The sequence below is a fragment of the Bombyx mandarina genome, chromosome 10 (assembly GCF_030267445.1).
Source record: "Bombyx mandarina strain Sakado chromosome 10, ASM3026744v2".
Lineage (NCBI taxonomy): Eukaryota > Metazoa > Arthropoda > Insecta > Lepidoptera > Bombycidae > Bombyx > Bombyx mandarina.
The window spans coordinates 1322150-1341523 of record NC_143217.1 but is presented as its reverse complement, the minus strand read 5'-3'; the positions used below and the strand labels follow the sequence as shown (position 1 = coordinate 1341523).

The following is a 19374-nucleotide window of genomic DNA, read 5'->3' as shown; positions in this document are numbered from 1 at the left end:
ATTAGGGGGGCTCACGCCAGAATGCCTGAGAAAACAAACTCTGTGCTTCCTCTACTAATGACTTGACTAGAGAATATGATGGTTGAAGTATAAAACTAAATTCGCTCACGAATCTTTGAAGAACCACGTGTGAAGATGGCGACGAAAATATATATTATATAAAAGTTATGTAACGTCACAAAAATGTAGTTTGAGAGCCTATGGATTAAAGATTAAACCCTCTATAAATCTACAAAATCTAAATTATTTAAATAATTACACCTATCAAAATGACAGTAATGTCAAAAAATTTCAATAAAAGATAACCCAATGAAATACACTAAACAAGAATGGTACACGCCGGCCGAGGTAGCCGTTCACAATAAGGCGACAGACTGTTGGGTTTCCATCAACGGAAAGGTCTTGGACTTAACTTCCTGGTTGCAGGATGAGTTCAGAGTCTGCAAGTGCATTAAGGCATGCTCGTGTAAAATCAAGAACTGGTACTGCGAAGATGATTGCGTGGAAACCTGCCCATGCTTCAAGCGAGGGTTCCCGTATTGTGACAGAAAGAGGGTAGATCTTAATAATTCTTAAATTAGCAATATCTTCGGTTTTAGCTAGTCGTAATTAGGACTACTTTTATGGATTAATTTCGCGTTAAGCGTCGTAGTAATAGTAGGTCACGAAAACTAAAATATTCGAAACGTCTGAAATAATATAAAAAATAACAATATAAAACGCCAGATGCAACCAGTAAAGGTAGTTAATTATAAACTAATTAATTAATAATTTGCGCGTTTTTTTGTGACATTTAAACCAATGGCCAACGAGCTGTGTCATAGATATGCTTTAGAGTACTTTGCTCTTGATATTTTCGTCATCATTCAGATCGTGCATCGTTCAGGTCTTAATCAGTGTTTTATTATAACAACCATACAAAGACCACAGTTCAACATACATAGTTTTACCTCAGAAATGTTCGAAGCGGCCTTTTCAATTCAACTACCTCGTTAATAAGTGCAATTGAAAGCTCAAGATAACAAGGCATGATTTATTCAAAGTTCCTAAAATGGTAGTTTTCGACAGCGAGCAATGACGATCCTAGCTTACGCTGGAAAGGATCTGAGCCACTGGTTTAAAGGAGATGAATGGATTGAGTACACCCACCCGATTGTTTGCTGCACAACGACTTACCAGCGCCACGGTCATAGCCACCAGCAGCCGGTTGTACCGTCGACACGCTGGCGTCCTCTTACCAAGCCATGGTGGCAAGACGAAAGCCTTGTAGTCGGAAAAGTTACGGCCAAAACTAGACCGATACGGATCACTAACTCTTTGACTGGTACGTATTCTGAAATTGTGTAATTTTGTCGGCGAATTCGTAGGCTGTTTCTACTGATTTTAGTGAGTTTAGTCTTCAATTATAGTACGGTATGGCTCTATGAAAAGCCTCTTTTATTGCTTAAATGGGTGGACGAGCTCACGGCTCATCCGGTGTTAAGCGGTTTTCGGAGCCCATAGACATCTACAACGTAAATGCCGCCACCCACCTTGTGACATGAGTTGTAAGGTCTCAGTTTTAACAGTACAACGGCTGCCCCACCCTTCAAACCAAAACGCTTCACGGCAGAAATCGGCAGGGTGATGGTACCTACCCGTACGGATTCACAAAACGTCCTACCACCTACCTACAGTTTATCTGATTAGTTAGACTGATTAGCTGAAATGAGACATACCACAAATGAAGTGGTTGTTTTTGAAGACCTTGCTAATTTCTAAAAATAAACTAAATAAACCGATTGCAAATGTTCGCCATTATTTTACTGAACAAACAGGTTCTACAGTGACCCTTGAGGTTTGCTCGGAGGAAACAATCTATCAGATAATGATGCGTTATCTCCGTCACAACTCTCACATGATGTCTTACACTTGGCGTTACCTCGGACGATCCATTAAATACAACAAAACTTTAACCGAGAACGGCATACCAGACGAAAGGGAGAAATTTAGTAACGTGGCTCTGCCTGAAAACTTTTATATTCCTGCCCTTATGATTTACTATGACGATGATTTAACTGAAGGTTTGTTTGTTACATTATATCGAAGTCATTTTTATCTTATCAGTCATGATATAGAGCATATAGTTGGTACAATCATCAACTTCACCTACTTTCGTACCTTTTACAACCCATCTAAAGGTAGAAGTACTTTTGTTTGAATTGTATAGGTAAATAGACTTTATTATATAATATTCTAGTAGGTACATATCTATGAATGTATTTCATAATAGATGTGAATAGTGGTTGTAGGGTATATTTTCCGCTATCAACTGATCGCGTTGCAATTCTTTAGACAAGCTGCTCTTATGGCTGATGAAACGACGATAAAGATAGTCAGTATTTCACCAAGATTATGCAGGTAGCGAGGTGTTTCCATGATGCTTTCAGTATGTATCGCAGTACCTGAAACATTAGTAAGGAATCAATCTAATGTCACTGAATAAAATTTATTAAATCTTAATAAAGCAGCGCCGAGCTTTTTACAAATCTCTTATAAAGAGCGTTACCAGCAACGTGCTTATCATTTGCTTAACATCCGTTTGCTTAGTGCGAGGTTTTTAACTTCTCGATCGCGTGAAAGTTAACTCAAAGTATGGAGTTGGAACAGCGCCCCTAGCGGCAAACGTAAAACTCGCACTAAGCACAGTGGTCACCGTTGGCAAAAGTCAGCCAACGGTGATCACTGTGCTTAGATGTCGTGACGTTAATGGCATAACGATTGTGTTTACGACTAGAATAATTTATTCTAGAGCTAATGTTGGCGAAATTTACAGTCAACTGAAGTAAACGAATCGGTCTAGTTTTTATGACAACAAATAAGTATACCTAAGTAGTTAACGAGAATAAGCGGTGCTAATTTTGTTATAGATCCTCCGAAAGACTTCTTTAGAAATGAACGTCATGACGAAAACTGTAATTGCAAAGATAAAGATTGCTCACAAGCGTTTGAGCTGTGCAATCAGTGATGTGAATCATGTGAACCCATCGGAACGTAGCGACTGTTTTCATTTATACTTCTATTTTTAACATAATTCGGTACATAATAATTAACTTCGTTTTGTAAAAATGTAATTTTTCTGGATTTTTACAATTGATGATTATTAAAAATTATCTTTTTACTTGGATGAATTATAATTTCAAAACTGAGAAATGCTTGAGTGAAGTGTACTTTCCACTCACTTGCTTTGTCTTGACATTTGTAGCTCACAAATTAATTAAAAAAAAAGAAATATCAAATTTATGATTTAAGGTATATAGGGTTTTACACATATGCGGAGGAGTTTTTTTATTTAATGCCTCCTATCATACATTGCATGTTCGTATTTTGGAATCCTGTTATACGAAGCTTAAGCCCTTAGACCTTGAAGCACGAATGCCCGGTCGCAGAAATAGGCAGAGTGGTTGTACCTTTTGGGCCTGCAATATGGCCTACCAGCATTAAAATTTTTGAGATACTACTGCCTAATAAAATATACTATTACTATGGATGAGTAGTAGAGAGGTGAGATAAAAGCCGGGCAGATATACGGAACCCGTGGACTAAAAAACCAAAGCAATTTTTTTTTATTTTTTTTACAATTTAGGCTGTGGCACCAAGTATTCTCTGGTGTTATAATTTCCTCGGTCATTAATAAAAGGTCAAAGTTTTAGTTTATTTTTTATCTATTTACGCTTGGGTTGCTCCCTTGATTTTATTATTGTTGAACAAAAACTTAATTTACACATTGTTCTTCGAATTAAAGCTTTAGGGTTCGTTTTTATTTTGTTCGCGATTTGGTTCATGCTGTTGTACCTTAATTTTTTTTTTAAATCACGTGCTTGTAATCATTCTAGCGTGTTTGGTTTTTTGCAACTCGTGTCGTTTCGGCTTTTTCAAAGAAGATTATTCATACAGAGTATTGAGTTTTGTAATTTAGATGTTCATGAAATTGTTTTTTTTTGTTTTTTAAACTTCAATGCAGTTTATAAAAAAAAAAAATGAAGCTTTTCGTCAATTACGAATGTAGTGAAGGCAGGGAATATTGTGAGCCGCATTCTCCAGGTTATCCCATCCCGTTTTTGAAGGATAGCTGTCGGAGCACCGCGGTGTGCGAGGAAAGTTGTTCTTCACGACGACCTAAATCTAGTACCGATACGTAACTATGTTAAGAAAGCGTCAGAACGTTACTTCGATAAGGATCATGGCCATATTCTTGTTGTTCTTCCAGTTTTATTAATCTATGTTCTGTGGCTCTATGAATACAATGGCAAAAAGTTAGCCACGAACGTTATTATAAGAAATTGGAATTTATTATCTACATTTTAGACCCAAGCGTAAGACGTAACGCACGCGTCAAGATATCTCATAAGGCCCGACACGCACGGTCGAGCGCACTTCCTGTGAACCTGCCGCAACACGCTGTCTGTATACGGTGTTTTTTTGTTTTAGAGCAAGGGAAATTACGAATAAAGCATTTCATAGTGAATTGCTTGATATAGGCTTAGAGTCATTGTACCGCGGAGCACGGTTTAAATAAACAGCCACCATTGAATGAAAAGTTCCAATATATGAATATATGAGCATTTTTTTTATTGCTTAGATGAGTGGACGAGCTCACAGCCCACCTGGTGTTAAGTGGTTACTGGAGCCCATAGACATCTACAACGTAAATGCGCCACCCACCTCGAGATATAAGTTCTAAGATCTCAGGTATAGTTACAACGGCTACCGCACCCTTCGAACCGAAACGCATTACTGCTTCACGGCGGAAATAGGCGGGCTGGTGGTACCTACCCGTGCGGACTCGCAAGGGGTCCTACCACCAGTAATTACGCAAATTATAATTTTGCGGGTTTCATTTTTATTACACGACTAGCGACCCGCCCTCGCTTCGCTTCGGAAACATTAAAACACACATGAAACCAAAAAAATAAAAAAAAATAAAAAAAAGTAGCCTATGTTCATCAGGGACAATGTCGGCTTCTAATGGAAAAAGAATTTTTCAAATCGGTCCAGTAGTTTCGGAGCCTATTCGAAACAAACAAACAAACAAATCTTTCCTCTTTATAATATTAGTATAGATGTTATTCCTTCACCGTGGAAGCCAATCGTGAACACTTGTTAAGTACGTATTTCATTAGAAAAATTGGTACCCGCCCTACGGGATTCGAACACCGTTGCATCGCTCGATACGAATGCACCGGACGTCTTAGGCCACGACGACTTCATTTTATTATTGCTAGTGCTAAAATTAGGCACTGTCTTTTATTGAAATAAATATAATATAGGCTGGGTAACTCTGCACTGCTGTCTCCATGTGGAGCTAATGATTTGAAACTAGAAATTTCTATATAATAAAACTAAAAGGAATACATTATAACAAGCGCAAGTAAGCAGTCCTCGTGCCTAGGTGTATCTTTTTTCCCAACCTATTTGCTGGTAGCCTACGCCTGGACGGGTAGGCGAGCTCATGGAACCTGAGAGCATTTGCTAACACACTAGCCATAGCAAGAGCAATGCTGTATGTACGTACGAATCTATGCTGGTCGTGCAGTAATGTGGGGACTGATATGGAATTTCACTAAACACACTCCGCATTCATATCCATAAATTGACATTACTAAATATTGTTTTTGAAGTGCTTTGCTTTCGAATTTTGAAACTCAGTCTTATATTAAGAATATATCGTGTATTTAATTGCCTCAAACTTATTTGAGACTCGAATACCACTTACGAAAGTGCCAAGACTAGAAATCAATGAACATAAACGAACGTAAAGCACTAATATAACTTTTTTCATTCATAGCATTTCGCTGCCATAAATAATCGCCCCACGCGATACGTTCGTTTCTAAAATGAATAACAGCTTATTTGCGTATTTAGCGAGCGCGACCACCACGCATGCGCGGATCCAATAATTTCACCCGCTCCAGCCCGAATTATGGCCGCAACCCCATGCAAAGACCATAAAAATAAACCATGGCATAAACAGAGCGCTTGTCAGCCATTTTCGTCCGATAGATAAATGAGTGACGTTATGAGCGCGTGACGTGTTTGCCGCGTTTTTTTGAAACGTTCGTAGTTTTTTTTTTTTTTTAAATAATGACGTGGTTTTTATGTTTGTTTGCATTTTGAACACATAATGTTTTTAGTTTTTGTGTATGTACTGTCGTGGTTTAGTGATGTTTTATTTCTTGTGATCTGAAGAATATTAATTAGGTACTCAATTTCAGTTTAAGATTATTATTATTTTTATTAATTTTTGTACCGGACATCGACGTAGATTTTTTTTTAAGAATTAAGCAAATAATTATGTTGGCTAATGGTGATTTGGACCTTAGGTTGGTATTTATGTACGCACAAACATATTCGCCGTTTGTATGTTCATTTTTAAATTGAGTACAAGGCCGAAAACGAAATAATTTCAAACTTAAACTTGTAGTGTTTTCGATCCGCACCACTAGTATTAAATCTAGAAATGATTTTTTTTTCACGATTTTATGTTATGTTGAAGATGGTTTATGTTGTCTTTAACCAAATAAGCAAAGAAAAAACAGCTAAGAATATATCATTATCGCGTTTGTCAACCGATTTTCTTTGCGTTTTATTTGTTTAGTACCTAATGACGGGCTTCTTTATTAATGTATTTTGTAATGAGTTTTTTCATAAAAAAAAATTCAGTTCATTTTCATTTCCAATAAATTGTACTTTATGGATATAATAGAGATTTTATATTCACCGTTGTTTTGATTTATTTTAGTGAAATTAAAAATTAAACTGATATGTTCCGAGCTTATGACCTAAGTCACGGAATAGACCTTATTTATCTATTCCGTGGCCCAAGTAGTATTATGTGGCTATCGGAACCTAAATAAATCACAATATCAATGCCTTCATACACCTTGAAATATAGGATCGAGGTTTGTATTGTATTATATAGGCTGAGTTTTTGATGTTGAGAAATTGTATTATGTTGTATTGCCTAAAACATCTACAAAACTGAACTATTGCGATGTTGAGACCCCTTGTTTATATAGTGCAATAAAGTTATTGATTTTTGCACACCCTCTATAAATCATCTACCAAACTAAGAAGATCCCTGGTTGTTAATCTCTTGCTATGATTTGTATAAATCGACTGATGTCTTTCTTATCTGGTAACTAACATCGATTCAAACGAAGCAAGTAGTTAAGAATGGATAAGTATTTCTCCTTTTTTTTGCTTGCGAAAGCAGTCGATCTTATTGTTTTAAAGCGATTGATGTAAGGTACTCTACACCAATGTAATGTTTGATCTTTTATTTGTGTGTGTGTGTGTGTGTGTTTACTGACCTTGACTTCTGTACTATGGGGTTAGGTTCCCTCAATAGTCAGTGTTTTTGTTAAAGGATATTGCGATTTGGAGTTCGGATGTACATGTTCTTATCTAGTTTCTTTACTATTAAGAATGTAAGTAAACGTACTCACAGGCAATTTGGTGTTAAGCGGATACCATACCATACCATATAGGCATTACAGTGTAATCATAACTGTAATTAGTGTATTTTTTTTTGCTCCAGGTGGGTGGCGGCCTTTACGTTGTAGATGTCTATGGGCTCCGGTAACCACTTAATACCAGGTGGGCCGTGAGATCGTCCAACCATCTAAGCAATAAAAATTAAAAATAAAATAACCTTGTGGTATGCGGTCATAATGTCGTACAGTTATAGACGCTACGATAAACAATTAAATACTGATAACAAAACACCGATATAAGCCCATAGTGTTGTCCGAATCCGAACAATAGATGCAGTGCCTATCGAATAGCTCTATTGTCTACGGCGGTATACATCCGGTGTCATAGATTAACTGTTAATTTTTGAGGAAAAAAAAAGGTTAAATTTGTCGCTGATTGTCACTAGAGCGGTTGGTGCTCGATATTTTTTTCGTAGCACTTTGTTTCTTTACCGGAGCTAAATGTTTGTTACCTCATTATAATTGACGTAATCTTTTTTTAAATAAATTTACATACAATTTTAATAAGTCTTACGAATTTGTATAATAATGTCATTGTGTATTTTAACATGTATAATTTTATTTGAAATTCGTTGTTGACGTTGGCGAATAATGGGAATAGGTACTATTAAAAATAAACAATTAACACAGCTTCGCTGCTCACGTTCCCGCCAAGAACCATAGATAACAAATAGATTTATTATTTAAGACCAAAAATTTTAGCAGAATATCATTTTAGTACTTTCTTTTTTTTTTGCAGATAATTCTTTCAAAATGGCTACACTTCCGATTTTCGTTTCACTAAGCAGGTAAGACAAATCATATTTTAAAACCTAAAGAGACAATTTACGTATAAAATAGGAATTACATGTAAAATGACTAACTGTATCCGTCACTTCCTTACAAAGCCAAGCAAATGAACACGTCAGACTGTTAATACCGATATAAAAATCAAATCCTCCTAAATGACTCCGTTGTTGCTGGCTGCTGACGGGCATCCGAGCTTTCATCTCTTAGCTGCATGATAGTGCGGCTGTCAACCTAAATCTAAACATTCAACACCGTGGCAATTTGAACCCCGATGACACCAAAATGCGAATACTAAAAAGAGACAAACATATACATTTACAGCCTGCGAAAGAATGAGGAGGAATACTTCTAAAGGTTTGATCGAGGATACTGATGCTTTTTTTTTTCTTGCTTGCTATACTCATAGTCTGAGAGGCTATTTCAGCTTCGCCCTAACATGTAGGTGAGCTCACGGGGCTCAAACCGGAGTGTTGCTAACACTGGCCCTAGCAAGAGCAGTGCTTCGCAGAATCTACCACCGGATCGGAAACGCGACCCACTGCGAAGATCCGGCGAGAAACTCAGTGGGCTGTGTCTATGGGTTAATTCGCTCGTCGAGCCCTTCGTCGCAAGCGGCGGGTTCGACAAGGACGGTGATCGGAATATGCTTACTAAAACACAGCGACTCTCTTAAGTGCATGCAGGATGAGATGAAGGCGCTGACTGTAATAACTACTGGTTATTATTTACCTATATGTAATGTTTTAATAAGATTTTTGTATGAAATGAACATATTTATTAAAAAAATATACATTTAATGGTAATTTTTATTGAGTTCCGTTTAATAATCGATGTAATACCTACTACTTGACTGTACTGGATTTAGTTGTCCAGTAGATAATGCTTTATGTGTTACGGTTGTTAAAGTAGACTTGTAAAATATTTAAATATCTGATATATTATGTATAATTACAGTGAAGGTGTCGAAACCCCATGAATTTTATGCAAAACCTTATAGCTAATAAATAGTACTGTTTATAGTACTAGAATCATCATCATCATCATGATAAGACCCAAGGATTTTATACAAAACGTTATAGCCTTTAGTATTATATATAGTAGAATTAGAGCCTTTAGTATTATATATAGTATTGCTCTTGAGTTGTTAGGTCTCCTTTGGAGGCGCTCGGATAGTCGTTAGCATATCCCACCTCTCCTGGCTAAGCCTTTGCTCGCCCACCTGTCCTGGTGAAACTGGAAAGGCCTCCGGGATACCAGTAAACCATCAATGATAAAAAAAATAGTACTGCTTATAGTATTAGAATACGAATGATGAAATATATCCTAATGCTTGCGCGTACGAAACACACTGTGCGACCTGGTATAGTTTTAGTGGACAAGAGTTTGCTCACATAGTAATTATTGCACCTTACGCTTGTAATGTTAATGTGTGGTTGATATGAATTTATGATAAACTTTGATTTCGTGCCTATAATTGAAAACGATATAAAACTATTTTAGTTCAGTAAAACTGAGTACTAATACATAATCTTAGTAATTAATTGACGCGTTGTCCTTAAAATTCTAATTAGCGTTAATTTATTTTTAGTTCCCGCTTTCGGCGGCAGCGCCTTAGCCATTTGAAGTCGTTAAAAAATCGTAAAAATGTATTTCTATAACGTTATACAGTTTTTACTATAATTTTACGGCCGGCTTGTTTATAAAGGAGTTTGTGAAGGAATGCGTGAGTAGGATAGTGTAGTTAGTAGCTATCGAGTTGCTATTATTGTCTACTGGTTGATGATGCAGCGTCTCTATTGTGCCCCTGACATTGAAGATGTTGACGGATTACGGTTACGTAGGTATGAATATGGACTAAAACAAGTATTCAGTATCTGTTATTAATACGCTTTTATTAGCTTCAGACGTATGTATGTTTGTAACGGAATCTTTGAACATGATTTTGACCCCCTTCAAAACACCGGATTAACTCGATATTTGGTATACTTATTAAGGACCGATAACAGTTCAATATTAAAAAAAAATTGATAAAATTTAAATTCAACTAAAAAATAAAAATAAATAATAGTTTAAAAAACTAACAAAATACGCTTTTATAGATAATCCAACTAAAAAATAGAAAATAAATTTTAATAAATTTGAATTAAATAGTCGACGTGCAACCTAACCCACGCATCAGCCCGCTGAGTTTCTCGCCGGATCTTCTCAGCGGGTTGCGATTCGAATCGGTAGTAGATTCATTCGCAAAACAGCTACTCTTGAGTCGTTAGGTCTCCTTTGGAGGCGCTCGGGCAGCCGTTAGCAAATCCCACTCCTCCTAGCTGAGCCTTTGCTCGCCCACATGTCCTGGTGAAACTGGAAAGGCATCCGGGCGATCAGTAATCCTTCTATCCTAAAAAAACAGAAATCAACATAATTACTTCAGTGCGCTGCGTAGGGCACCGATGAACCACCTGGCAATCAAAAGGTTAAATTAGTTAAACAATCAGGGATTACAATAAAAAATAGTGATTGAACTGAACAGTGAACTGTCAATGAGAGAACGGAAGACAAATGCAACTACATTCAGTATTACCAGCTCTGAATTAAAATTACTATTTAGTAGAATGGTTAATCGTTATTAAAACAATATAATAATTTACTCACGATTATAAAAATAACAAAATAAATTGTTAATAGCAAAATTATCTGATTTTCATTAGGTATTTAAAAATTTCATGCTATATTTAAATATACCAATGATATGAAAAAAAAACCATTTTCATTCTGTTATTCATTTTAAACAATGTGATCAGGCAATTTAAGAAACTATAAGTTTGATTTTGTTTTATTTGTCTATAAAAACTGAGTGCAATAAAAAGAAAATACAACTAAAACTAGTAAACGGCTTAGTCTCTGATGTACTACTACCTATATTATTATAATATTATAATCACATTTAACACTTTACGGATGCTTCAAATACTTTACATTTTTCGTGTCCGCGGCTCACTTTTTTTTTTATTACTTAGATGTGTGGACGAGCTCACAGCCCATCTGGTGTTAAGTGGTTACTGGAACCCATAGACATCTACAACGTAAATGCGCCACACACCTTGAAACATAAATTCTAAGGTCTCAGTATAGTTACAACGGCTGACCCCACCCTTCAAACCGAAACGCATTACTGCTTTACGGCAGAAATAGGCGGAGCGGTGGTACCTACCCGTGCGGACTCACAAGAGGTCCTACCACCAGTAGTGGTAATCACTAATGGTAGTTCGAATTAAACCCTCATGAAAACCGTAGAAGAAAAAAAATCTTAGGCCTAACTCAAGAAACAATCCGACTGCATTAGAAATACCAATTAAAATGCGAATGAATATTATACTATACAATACACTGTACTACAATAAATACTATACAATAAATGTGATTTGAATGTTAATAAAGGTGTTGTCGACGAAGTTGTTTAAATCAAACATTCATCCTATGTTTTATTTCTTGGCCCTTCCCCGAATATTCGTCTCCAATTGAAGGCAATAAAAGAATCATCAACGGCCCACGGTCAGCATGACTTTGGACGAAATTCACGTTACGTTATGCACGACTTTCAAGAAATTCGAATAGACTGTTAATATGTTTTATGATTAAGATTGTCAAGCTGTTTTATTTTAGTCCAAGTCCTTGTATTGACCAGTGTGCTTATTGCGAGTTTTTTAACATTCTCCATAAAGTAAAAGTTAACTCAAATTTGTATGGAGTCGGAACAGCGCCCCTAGCGGCAAACGTAGGCAAAGGTTCCAACTCCATAAACTCGTGTCGAATTAACCCATAGACATAGCCCATTGAGTTCCTCGCCGGATCTTCTCAGTGGGTCGCGTTTCTGATCCGGTGGTAGATTCTGCGAAGCACTGTTCTTGCTAGGGCCAGTGCTAGCAACACACCCGGTTAGAGCCTATGAGGTCACCTACATGTCAAGGAGAAGCTGAAATAGCCTCTCAAGGCTATCAGCATAGGTAGGATAGAAAAAAAAACACTAATTAGGTGAGCAGGGATGTGTGCGTATCAGTCTGTGTAGAGAATACCGAAAATGTACGAGAAAATAATAAAATATGTACACCCATATCCGCAGCGCTATCACGTATTTCGCAGACAATTAGCAGAAGACAAATATTGTGCAAATATTGCTGTCAGCTGTCAATTTCGTATTACGGACTTACAACAAAAAAGCAGATCGCGGACCATCACTAGTGCTGCCTCTGCAGAGCGATTTGTGAAACTTTAGTGCATTCTTTTTCCATACAACTAACAACAACTGGCTTAAAGTCGGTATTAGTGTAAAGCTTTTAAAAGAACGCTTTTTAAGAAAATACTGACTTCAACCGCGAAACGAAACCAGATCTGGGGTATAGTAATCAAGGTTAGGGTATAGTAACTAACCATTAGACCAAAGAGACGATCTAAATAAAATTTTATGTAACAACCAAGTCACTTTTACCATTTAGCGCGTTCTTCCTAATCAAAAGGCAGTTGAAGTGAAAAGCTCCGAGCAGACGCCGAGTAACTGTGAATTAAATTACGAAGACAATAAAAGTTGCGAGAGCTTTCCGTCCGCGTCCGACGCGAGCTTCCTGTCTCCCGTTTAGGAAGTGAATGCCGACGTGTGCTCATGCAGGGCTGGTGTTACCTTTCAAAATTGTTATTTTTTTATTTTCTGATCATCAAATATGCATTACAAAAAAAATGCTTTAATATTAATATGTTATCAATAAACATGGACGGCAACCAAAAGGAACGTGCATACCATTCAAGTTGCAGAAATGAAGATGCTGAGGTGAATGTGCGGCGTGACTAAGCTCGATAAAATCCGCAACGAGTACGGGCGTGGAAGTCTAGGTGTACGGGACATCGCCAACAAGATGCAGGAGAGTAGGCTGAGATGGTATGGTCACGTGAAAAAGAAGCCGCCTGACTACGTCGGAAATTTGGCGCTACTGCTCGACCTCCCCGGTCGGAGACCTAGAGGTAGACCCAAGACAAGGTGGAGGGACGTAGTGCTGAAGGACAAAAGAGAATGCAATGTTGCTGACGAGGATGTCGAAGACAGAGCGAAGTGGAGGAGTAAAGTCAGGAAAGCTGACCCCACCACCATGTGGGATAAATAGCTGGGAAGAGAGAGAGAGAGAGAGATTAATATGTTATCAATATATAACGCCGTGTAGACTTTTTCGGTGAGAGAAATCGTGTTGATTGCCTTGGGTCAAACGGACAGCAGAGAGTGGCTGCACATTAAAAAACCTCCCGATGCTGTCAACTCTGCTTTCTCATAATTCCACAGGAACATCCATCGGAGTATCCGTCGCTATCTTCCAAGTGTCATCTAGTGATGTTTATGTCTGCAGACCTGGTTTTTTACTGTTCGTAATATAAATTGACAGCAAATCGAACTTAACAAAGGACGACTATTTGAATGGTTTAAAAAAATACTGTGAAAGTCCTTCATAAACAAATAGAAACGCTTGACTTAGTATTGTGACGTAGACGACCGCTTTCCATACTTCTAACACACTTACAAACAATCAGTAGCCGATCAATCTGTTTACTAAACTGTGACGTAGAAAGCGGTGTCCACAAAAAAAAGATCCTCCAAGACGATTCGCCTATAAATTCACGATTGACTTCCACAGTGAACGAATAACATCGTGTAATAAAAATCGAACCTGCAAAATTATAATTTGCGTAATTACTGGTGGTAGGACCTTTTGTGAGTCCGCCCGGGTAGGTACCACCCCCCTGCCTATTTCTGACGTGAAGCAGTAATGCGCTTGGATTTGAAGGGTGGGGCTGCCGTTGCCACTGTACTGAGACCTTAGAACTCATATCTCAAGACGGGTGGCGGTATTTACGTTGTAGATGTCTATGGGCTTCAGTAACCGAACAGTGAACTGTCAATGAGAGAACAGAAGACAAACGCAAATACATTCAGTATTACCAGCTCTGAATTGAAATTACTATTTAGTGGAATGGTTCATCGTTATTAAAACAATCGAATAATTTACTAACGATTATAATAATAACAAAAGAAATTGTTTCATATATGTTTTCATTATTTGAAAATTTCACGTTATATTTAAATATACTAATGATATGAAAATAAAACAACAAAACTTGGTGGGCTGTTGAGCTGGTCCACAAATCCAAGCATGGTAGCTTATTAAAAAAAAATTTTTTTCAGTGCAGTGGAAATTTTATTAAGACAATTTTTTATTTGGGTCTAACGCTGCCCTATGGAAATGACCATCGCGCTCTCATTACCGATTCCACGGTCGTCCATATGTTGCCTATTTCGTCAATATCACTTCTGTAACCCGCTTCACACATACGAACGCTTAGAGCACGCATGTCGACGCGTGTGTCCGAGCCTCATAATGGTGTTCTCATGCCGTATACGGAAGTAGATTTTGGCATTCATAGTCTTATTGTTTCTGATTCAAAGAAGAGATAGGTAGGTGCGTATTGTATGAATGATTTCTGTATGAATTGAGTACATAATTTCACGTATTGCTTCCTTAAGCGGCCTGGACAGGGTCGTGTGTAGCGACAAAAGTTATTGTGTTTAAACAGTCTCCATGCATGGCGCCTGTTCCACTACTAAGATGAAAACAAATTGCGTAATTACTGGTGGTAGAACCTCTTGTGAGTCCGCGCGGGTTGGTACCACCACCCTGCCTATTTCTGCCGTGAAGCAGTAATGCGTTTCGGTTTGAAGGGTGGGGTAGCAGTTGTAACTAAAACATGAGAACTTAGAACTTATATCTCAAGGTGGGTGGCGCATTTACGTTGTAGATGTCTATGGGCTCCAGTAACCACTTAACACCAGATGGGCTGTGAGCTCGTCCACTCACCTAAGCAATAAAAAAAATAATTAAATAATAAGATATGACTAGTACCTTCCATTAGTCGACTTAAAAAAAGAGAGGAGGTTCTTTCAATAAGACTGTGACCACATCTGGCCCTTGTCATGTAGTCCCATTTAAATTTTATCATGATCAGTAGTTTTTGAGTTGTCCTTATTAATGTATATTTGATTTCAAAGACAATACGTATAATAAGAAGATGGATACGACGGATTATCTGGCGTTAAGTGATCATCAGAATCTACAAGCATACGGTGGTAATCATTCATGATGACATACGTTGTCTATCTCTGCCACCACGAGTTGTGGTTGTTAAATCATACAATTGGGACTTCATTCCTATGGCGGCATTCACGTCGTCATGTGTGTAGGCTAAAGTGGCCACTTAACACGAGATAGGCTGTGAGTTCGTTCACATTTGAAAATAACTGAGCTCATTTCTTGTTGTGGGAATAACAACTTTAAGATTTAAGGAATTAAGTAAAAATATAGATGTATGTATGGCTGCCACTTCTATAGGCATAGAAGTGGCAGCATTAGCTCAAAGAGGCGGCGACCCAACCACGTTCTGATAAACAGTGTAACCCTTCAAAACACGTGCCAATAACGTCATCACACCTCTCAACTAATAGGCCAAATCCTTTTAACTTCCGTCTTAATTCAAACTTATTGTTAATAGTTGTGATGCCAATAAAATCCGCACGGTAATAAACGTTTTGTGTCTTATGAACATGTTAAAGTTGATCCTGTTTGATAGAAGCCGTACGTATACGCACACGCGAACCGATCATTACTCATACGTAGATCATCAGTCGAACACGTGTATCAGTCAAGAGTAGTTTTCACGGATTGGTTGCCATCTTTACGGATTTGTGTTTGTAAAAATATGACTATTATTTGGACCGCTCTAAATGTAACATTAATCTTGTCTTAATAACTATTATTTTATTGTATTTCTGATATTATTATATCGATCGACTAAATCTTCGAAGCTGGCTTGATAGACTTTAAATTTGCGAGGTGAATACATCTCTTGCGATATCGGTGCAGGCTTACAATGAATTTTACGTAAATTCTACCCAAAATGGTTTTTCATCACTATTATAATGCAACACATATGCATAACAAATGTTGCCACGGTTATCGTTGTCAGAGAGTGACACAGTAACTTATTATGGCGCGAAAATTTAAAATATCATGAATATGAGAAATATAATTGGGTGACATTTTGTTTTTTTTTTAGTTGAGGGATTACTAGCGTTGTAGTGACGTCATCGTACAAACTGAATTGATCCGAAGCTGAAATACAGAATGTGGCATGAACTTGACTCTGCTGTCCACAATCAAAAGAGTTTGACGTTGGAGCAGAGAACTACATAAAACCCGATCTTATTAATAATACTGCGAGCTGCTACTGTGCGCGTTTGACGAAGTAGTAGTAGTAAGAGCTTGCAACCCACTTAGTTCCTCGTCGGATCTTCTCAGTGGGCCGCGATTCCGATCCGGTGGTAGATTCTGCGAATGTTATATGATATATGCACATGCGGTGCGATAACGTCACTTATGCAAATTACGTAATTTTTCAGAAGAAACGTTGAAAAATTCAACATCTTATTTTAAATAGTTCTGCTAGACTAAAGAAATAAAAACGATAATACCTATTTAATCTACAACTTTAAATTTCATCAGTAAAAGCAAACATCTCACTGATAACTATTAAAAAAATGTATTTTCTCATACTCAGTTCAGTTTTAACAAAAATTGCTTAAGTGGCTTTGTAGCACCGTATGTGCGATATGTCAAGCCCGCATGTATTAAAGATCAACATAGACTTATCATCATCGCAAACGGGTGAACATGATTTATTTTTTCATATTCAAAAACTTCGAAGAAATTATATTGCCACGAACACTTTGTCAAGAGTGAAAAGTATAAATATAGAAAGAAAGCGCACTGTCGCGTGTCAGCCCGTGCAGAAACAGGCAGGGAGATGATGGGTGATTCGTATAGCACAATTAGAATTTTGGCGAAGAATATCACACAATAGTGCCCGCATCCGTCAGCTGCAATGTGTGGTTGAGCGAGTGCGGTTGTTGACCCGAAGTCTTGTGCCTGTTCATTACGGGCTTAGGAAAATTTAAAGTAACAAAACGATAACGTTCATGTTTGGGTCCTAAGCTATGCTTCTTCTTTTTCTCCACCTTATCCCACTAGGTGGGGTTATTCTCTTCTATCAGCCGTCATCTCAACACTCACTCCTCTCTCTCTTTCTCATATCGTCATTCACACACTCCATCCATGTCTTCTTCGGTCGACCCTTCCCCCTTGTGCGTCGGTAATAATTCGATTCAGTACAAGTGATTATGAATTTACTTTTATCCGATACTAGACTTTTACAGAAAAAACGATGATCAAATTTGCTTTTACTGAAGAATTCCGTATTTCTCAATCGTTGCTCATCTAGAGTAGTGCACGACAACATAACAATTTAATAAAAAAATTGTAGCAAGTAAAAAAATACGCCTTAATATCGGAACCGATCTTATAATTGATTTTACCCTTAGTCTTTATCCCGATCATCAGGATATTAGAGCGAAGTTATAAAAATATTGAACTATTATCGGTCCTTGAGGCATGTGCATTATATATTCAAGTTAATCGGAGGCCTTGAAGTCAGACAAAATAAAGTTCATACATTGTGTTATATTCAAACATAAACATACATACATAATATGGAGCTAATATAAGCGAGTTTTTTTTATTGCTTATATGGGTGGACGAGCTCACAGCCCACCAGATGTTAAGTGGTTACTGGAGCCCATAGACATCTACAACGTAAATGCGCCACCCATCTTGAAATATAAGTTCTAAGGTCTTAGTATAGTTACAACGGCTGCCTCACCCTTCACACCGAAACGCATTACTGCTTCACGGCAGAAATAGGCAGGGTGGTGGCACCTACCCGCGCGTACTCACAAGAGGTCTTACCATCAGTAGGATTCCATTCATTCACTCGTTGCTGAGCAATCACCATCAGGTGGGCCGTATGCTCGTCTGCCTACAAGGGCATTAAAAAAATAAATATAAAAAAAAACATCGTGATATGCCCACTTGAGACCTTTTCTTGTGATTCGTAGCCAGTTATGTTGGTCAGTTGCACAGTGAAGTGCGTCGCTCAGTCACATGTCCAGATGCTCGGACACTTGATTACTCCATCATTTTTAGTTCCGACCCCCGGATCCTCTTCCATCCACTTCACCCGTCATTATGAGTCTCTACAGGTTATAAGAGGGCTGTATTTCTATATGACCAAAGTACAAGGAAAATGAATTAAACATAAGATTAAAACAAAACGCAACCACGAGAGTCTATAGATATCCTCTGTTTAATGAAAATTAACTCGATTTAGTTTTTGTTGGCATTACATTCTCATGTAATCATCCGTCGATGAAGCGTGAAAATCATCAATCTCATCTCCGCTCGACGTCGTGGAGGAAACGAAGCGATAAATTAATACTTATCCTTAGTTAATATCGATGGATACGGTAATTAGCGAGTCTTAAAGCGGATGTGAGCGTGTATGTATATGTAAGTATGTAGGAATTGTAAATATAAAATTTTTAATTATTTCTGCACTAACTGTGATAATAACTGGGAACAAATCACGCAGGGTCATTCAGCTTCTTCCATTTGACTCCATACAGAAGAGAGCCGTTCGCATTGTCGATAATCCCATTCTCACGGATTGTTTGGAATCTCTTGGCTTACGGAGGGATTTCGGTTCCCTCTGTATTCAGTACCGTATGTTCCATGGGGAGTGCTCTGAGGAATTATTCGAGATGATACCAGAGGTATTTTTTGCCACGTACCATGCAACTATGAAATGAGCTTCCCCTCCACGGTGTTTCCCGAGCACTATGGACATGTCTTTCTTCAAACGAGGCTTGTCGAGAGTATCAAGCGGTAGGCAGCGGCTTTGCTTTGCCCCTGGCATTGCTGAAGTCCATTGGCGACGGTAACCACTCGCCATCAGGTGAGGCATGTGCTCGCCTGCCTACCAGGGCAATAAAATCATAATAATTTAGTAATTACTTTTGCAAGACACACGCGCATTTGCTTACCCAATTCAAATAGCCGAAGAAGTTTGTTTG

At 37.8% G+C, this 19374-nt stretch overlaps 2 protein-coding genes across 2 annotated transcripts in view; both read left to right on the top strand.

The window, feature by feature from the left end:
• The first annotated feature begins 202 nt into the window (after positions 1–202).
• On the top strand, positions 203–3007 carry LOC114251412 (cytochrome b5 domain-containing protein 1). Its single transcript, XM_028185660.2, has 4 exons — positions 203–555; positions 1069–1324; positions 1818–2063; positions 2910–3007. The coding sequence occupies exons 1-4, from the start codon at positions 310–312 to the stop codon at positions 3005–3007; spliced, it is 846 nt and encodes a 281-aa protein (XP_028041461.2). The 5' UTR covers positions 203–309.
• Positions 3008–6095: 3088 nt separating this feature from the next.
• Traf4 (TNF receptor associated factor 4) overlaps positions 6096–19374 on the top strand; it is a 137367-nt gene continuing 124088 nt past the window's right edge. The window contains exons 1-2 of the mRNA XM_089730109.1: positions 6096–6240; positions 8275–8323. Of these exons, the coding sequence (XP_089586235.1) occupies positions 8289–8323 (35 nt within the window). The 5' untranslated portion in view covers positions 6096–6240; positions 8275–8288. The remainder of the gene's footprint in view (positions 6241–8274; positions 8324–19374) is intronic.

What these genes read in the sequence shown, in the direction of transcription:
- LOC114251412 (XM_028185660.2), top strand. Translation starts at nt 310, where the DNA reads ATGAAATACACTAAACAAGAATGGTACACGCCGGCCGAGGTAGCCGTT. An exon ending in CGTATTGTGACAGAAAGAGG is followed by an intron (nt 556 to 1,068) that starts GTAGATCTTAAT and finishes AGTTTTCGACAG; the next exon opens with CGAGCAATGACGATCCTAGC. An exon ending in GATCACTAACTCTTTGACTG is followed by an intron (nt 1,325 to 1,817) that starts GTACGTATTCTG and finishes CTGAACAAACAG; the next exon opens with GTTCTACAGTGACCCTTGAG.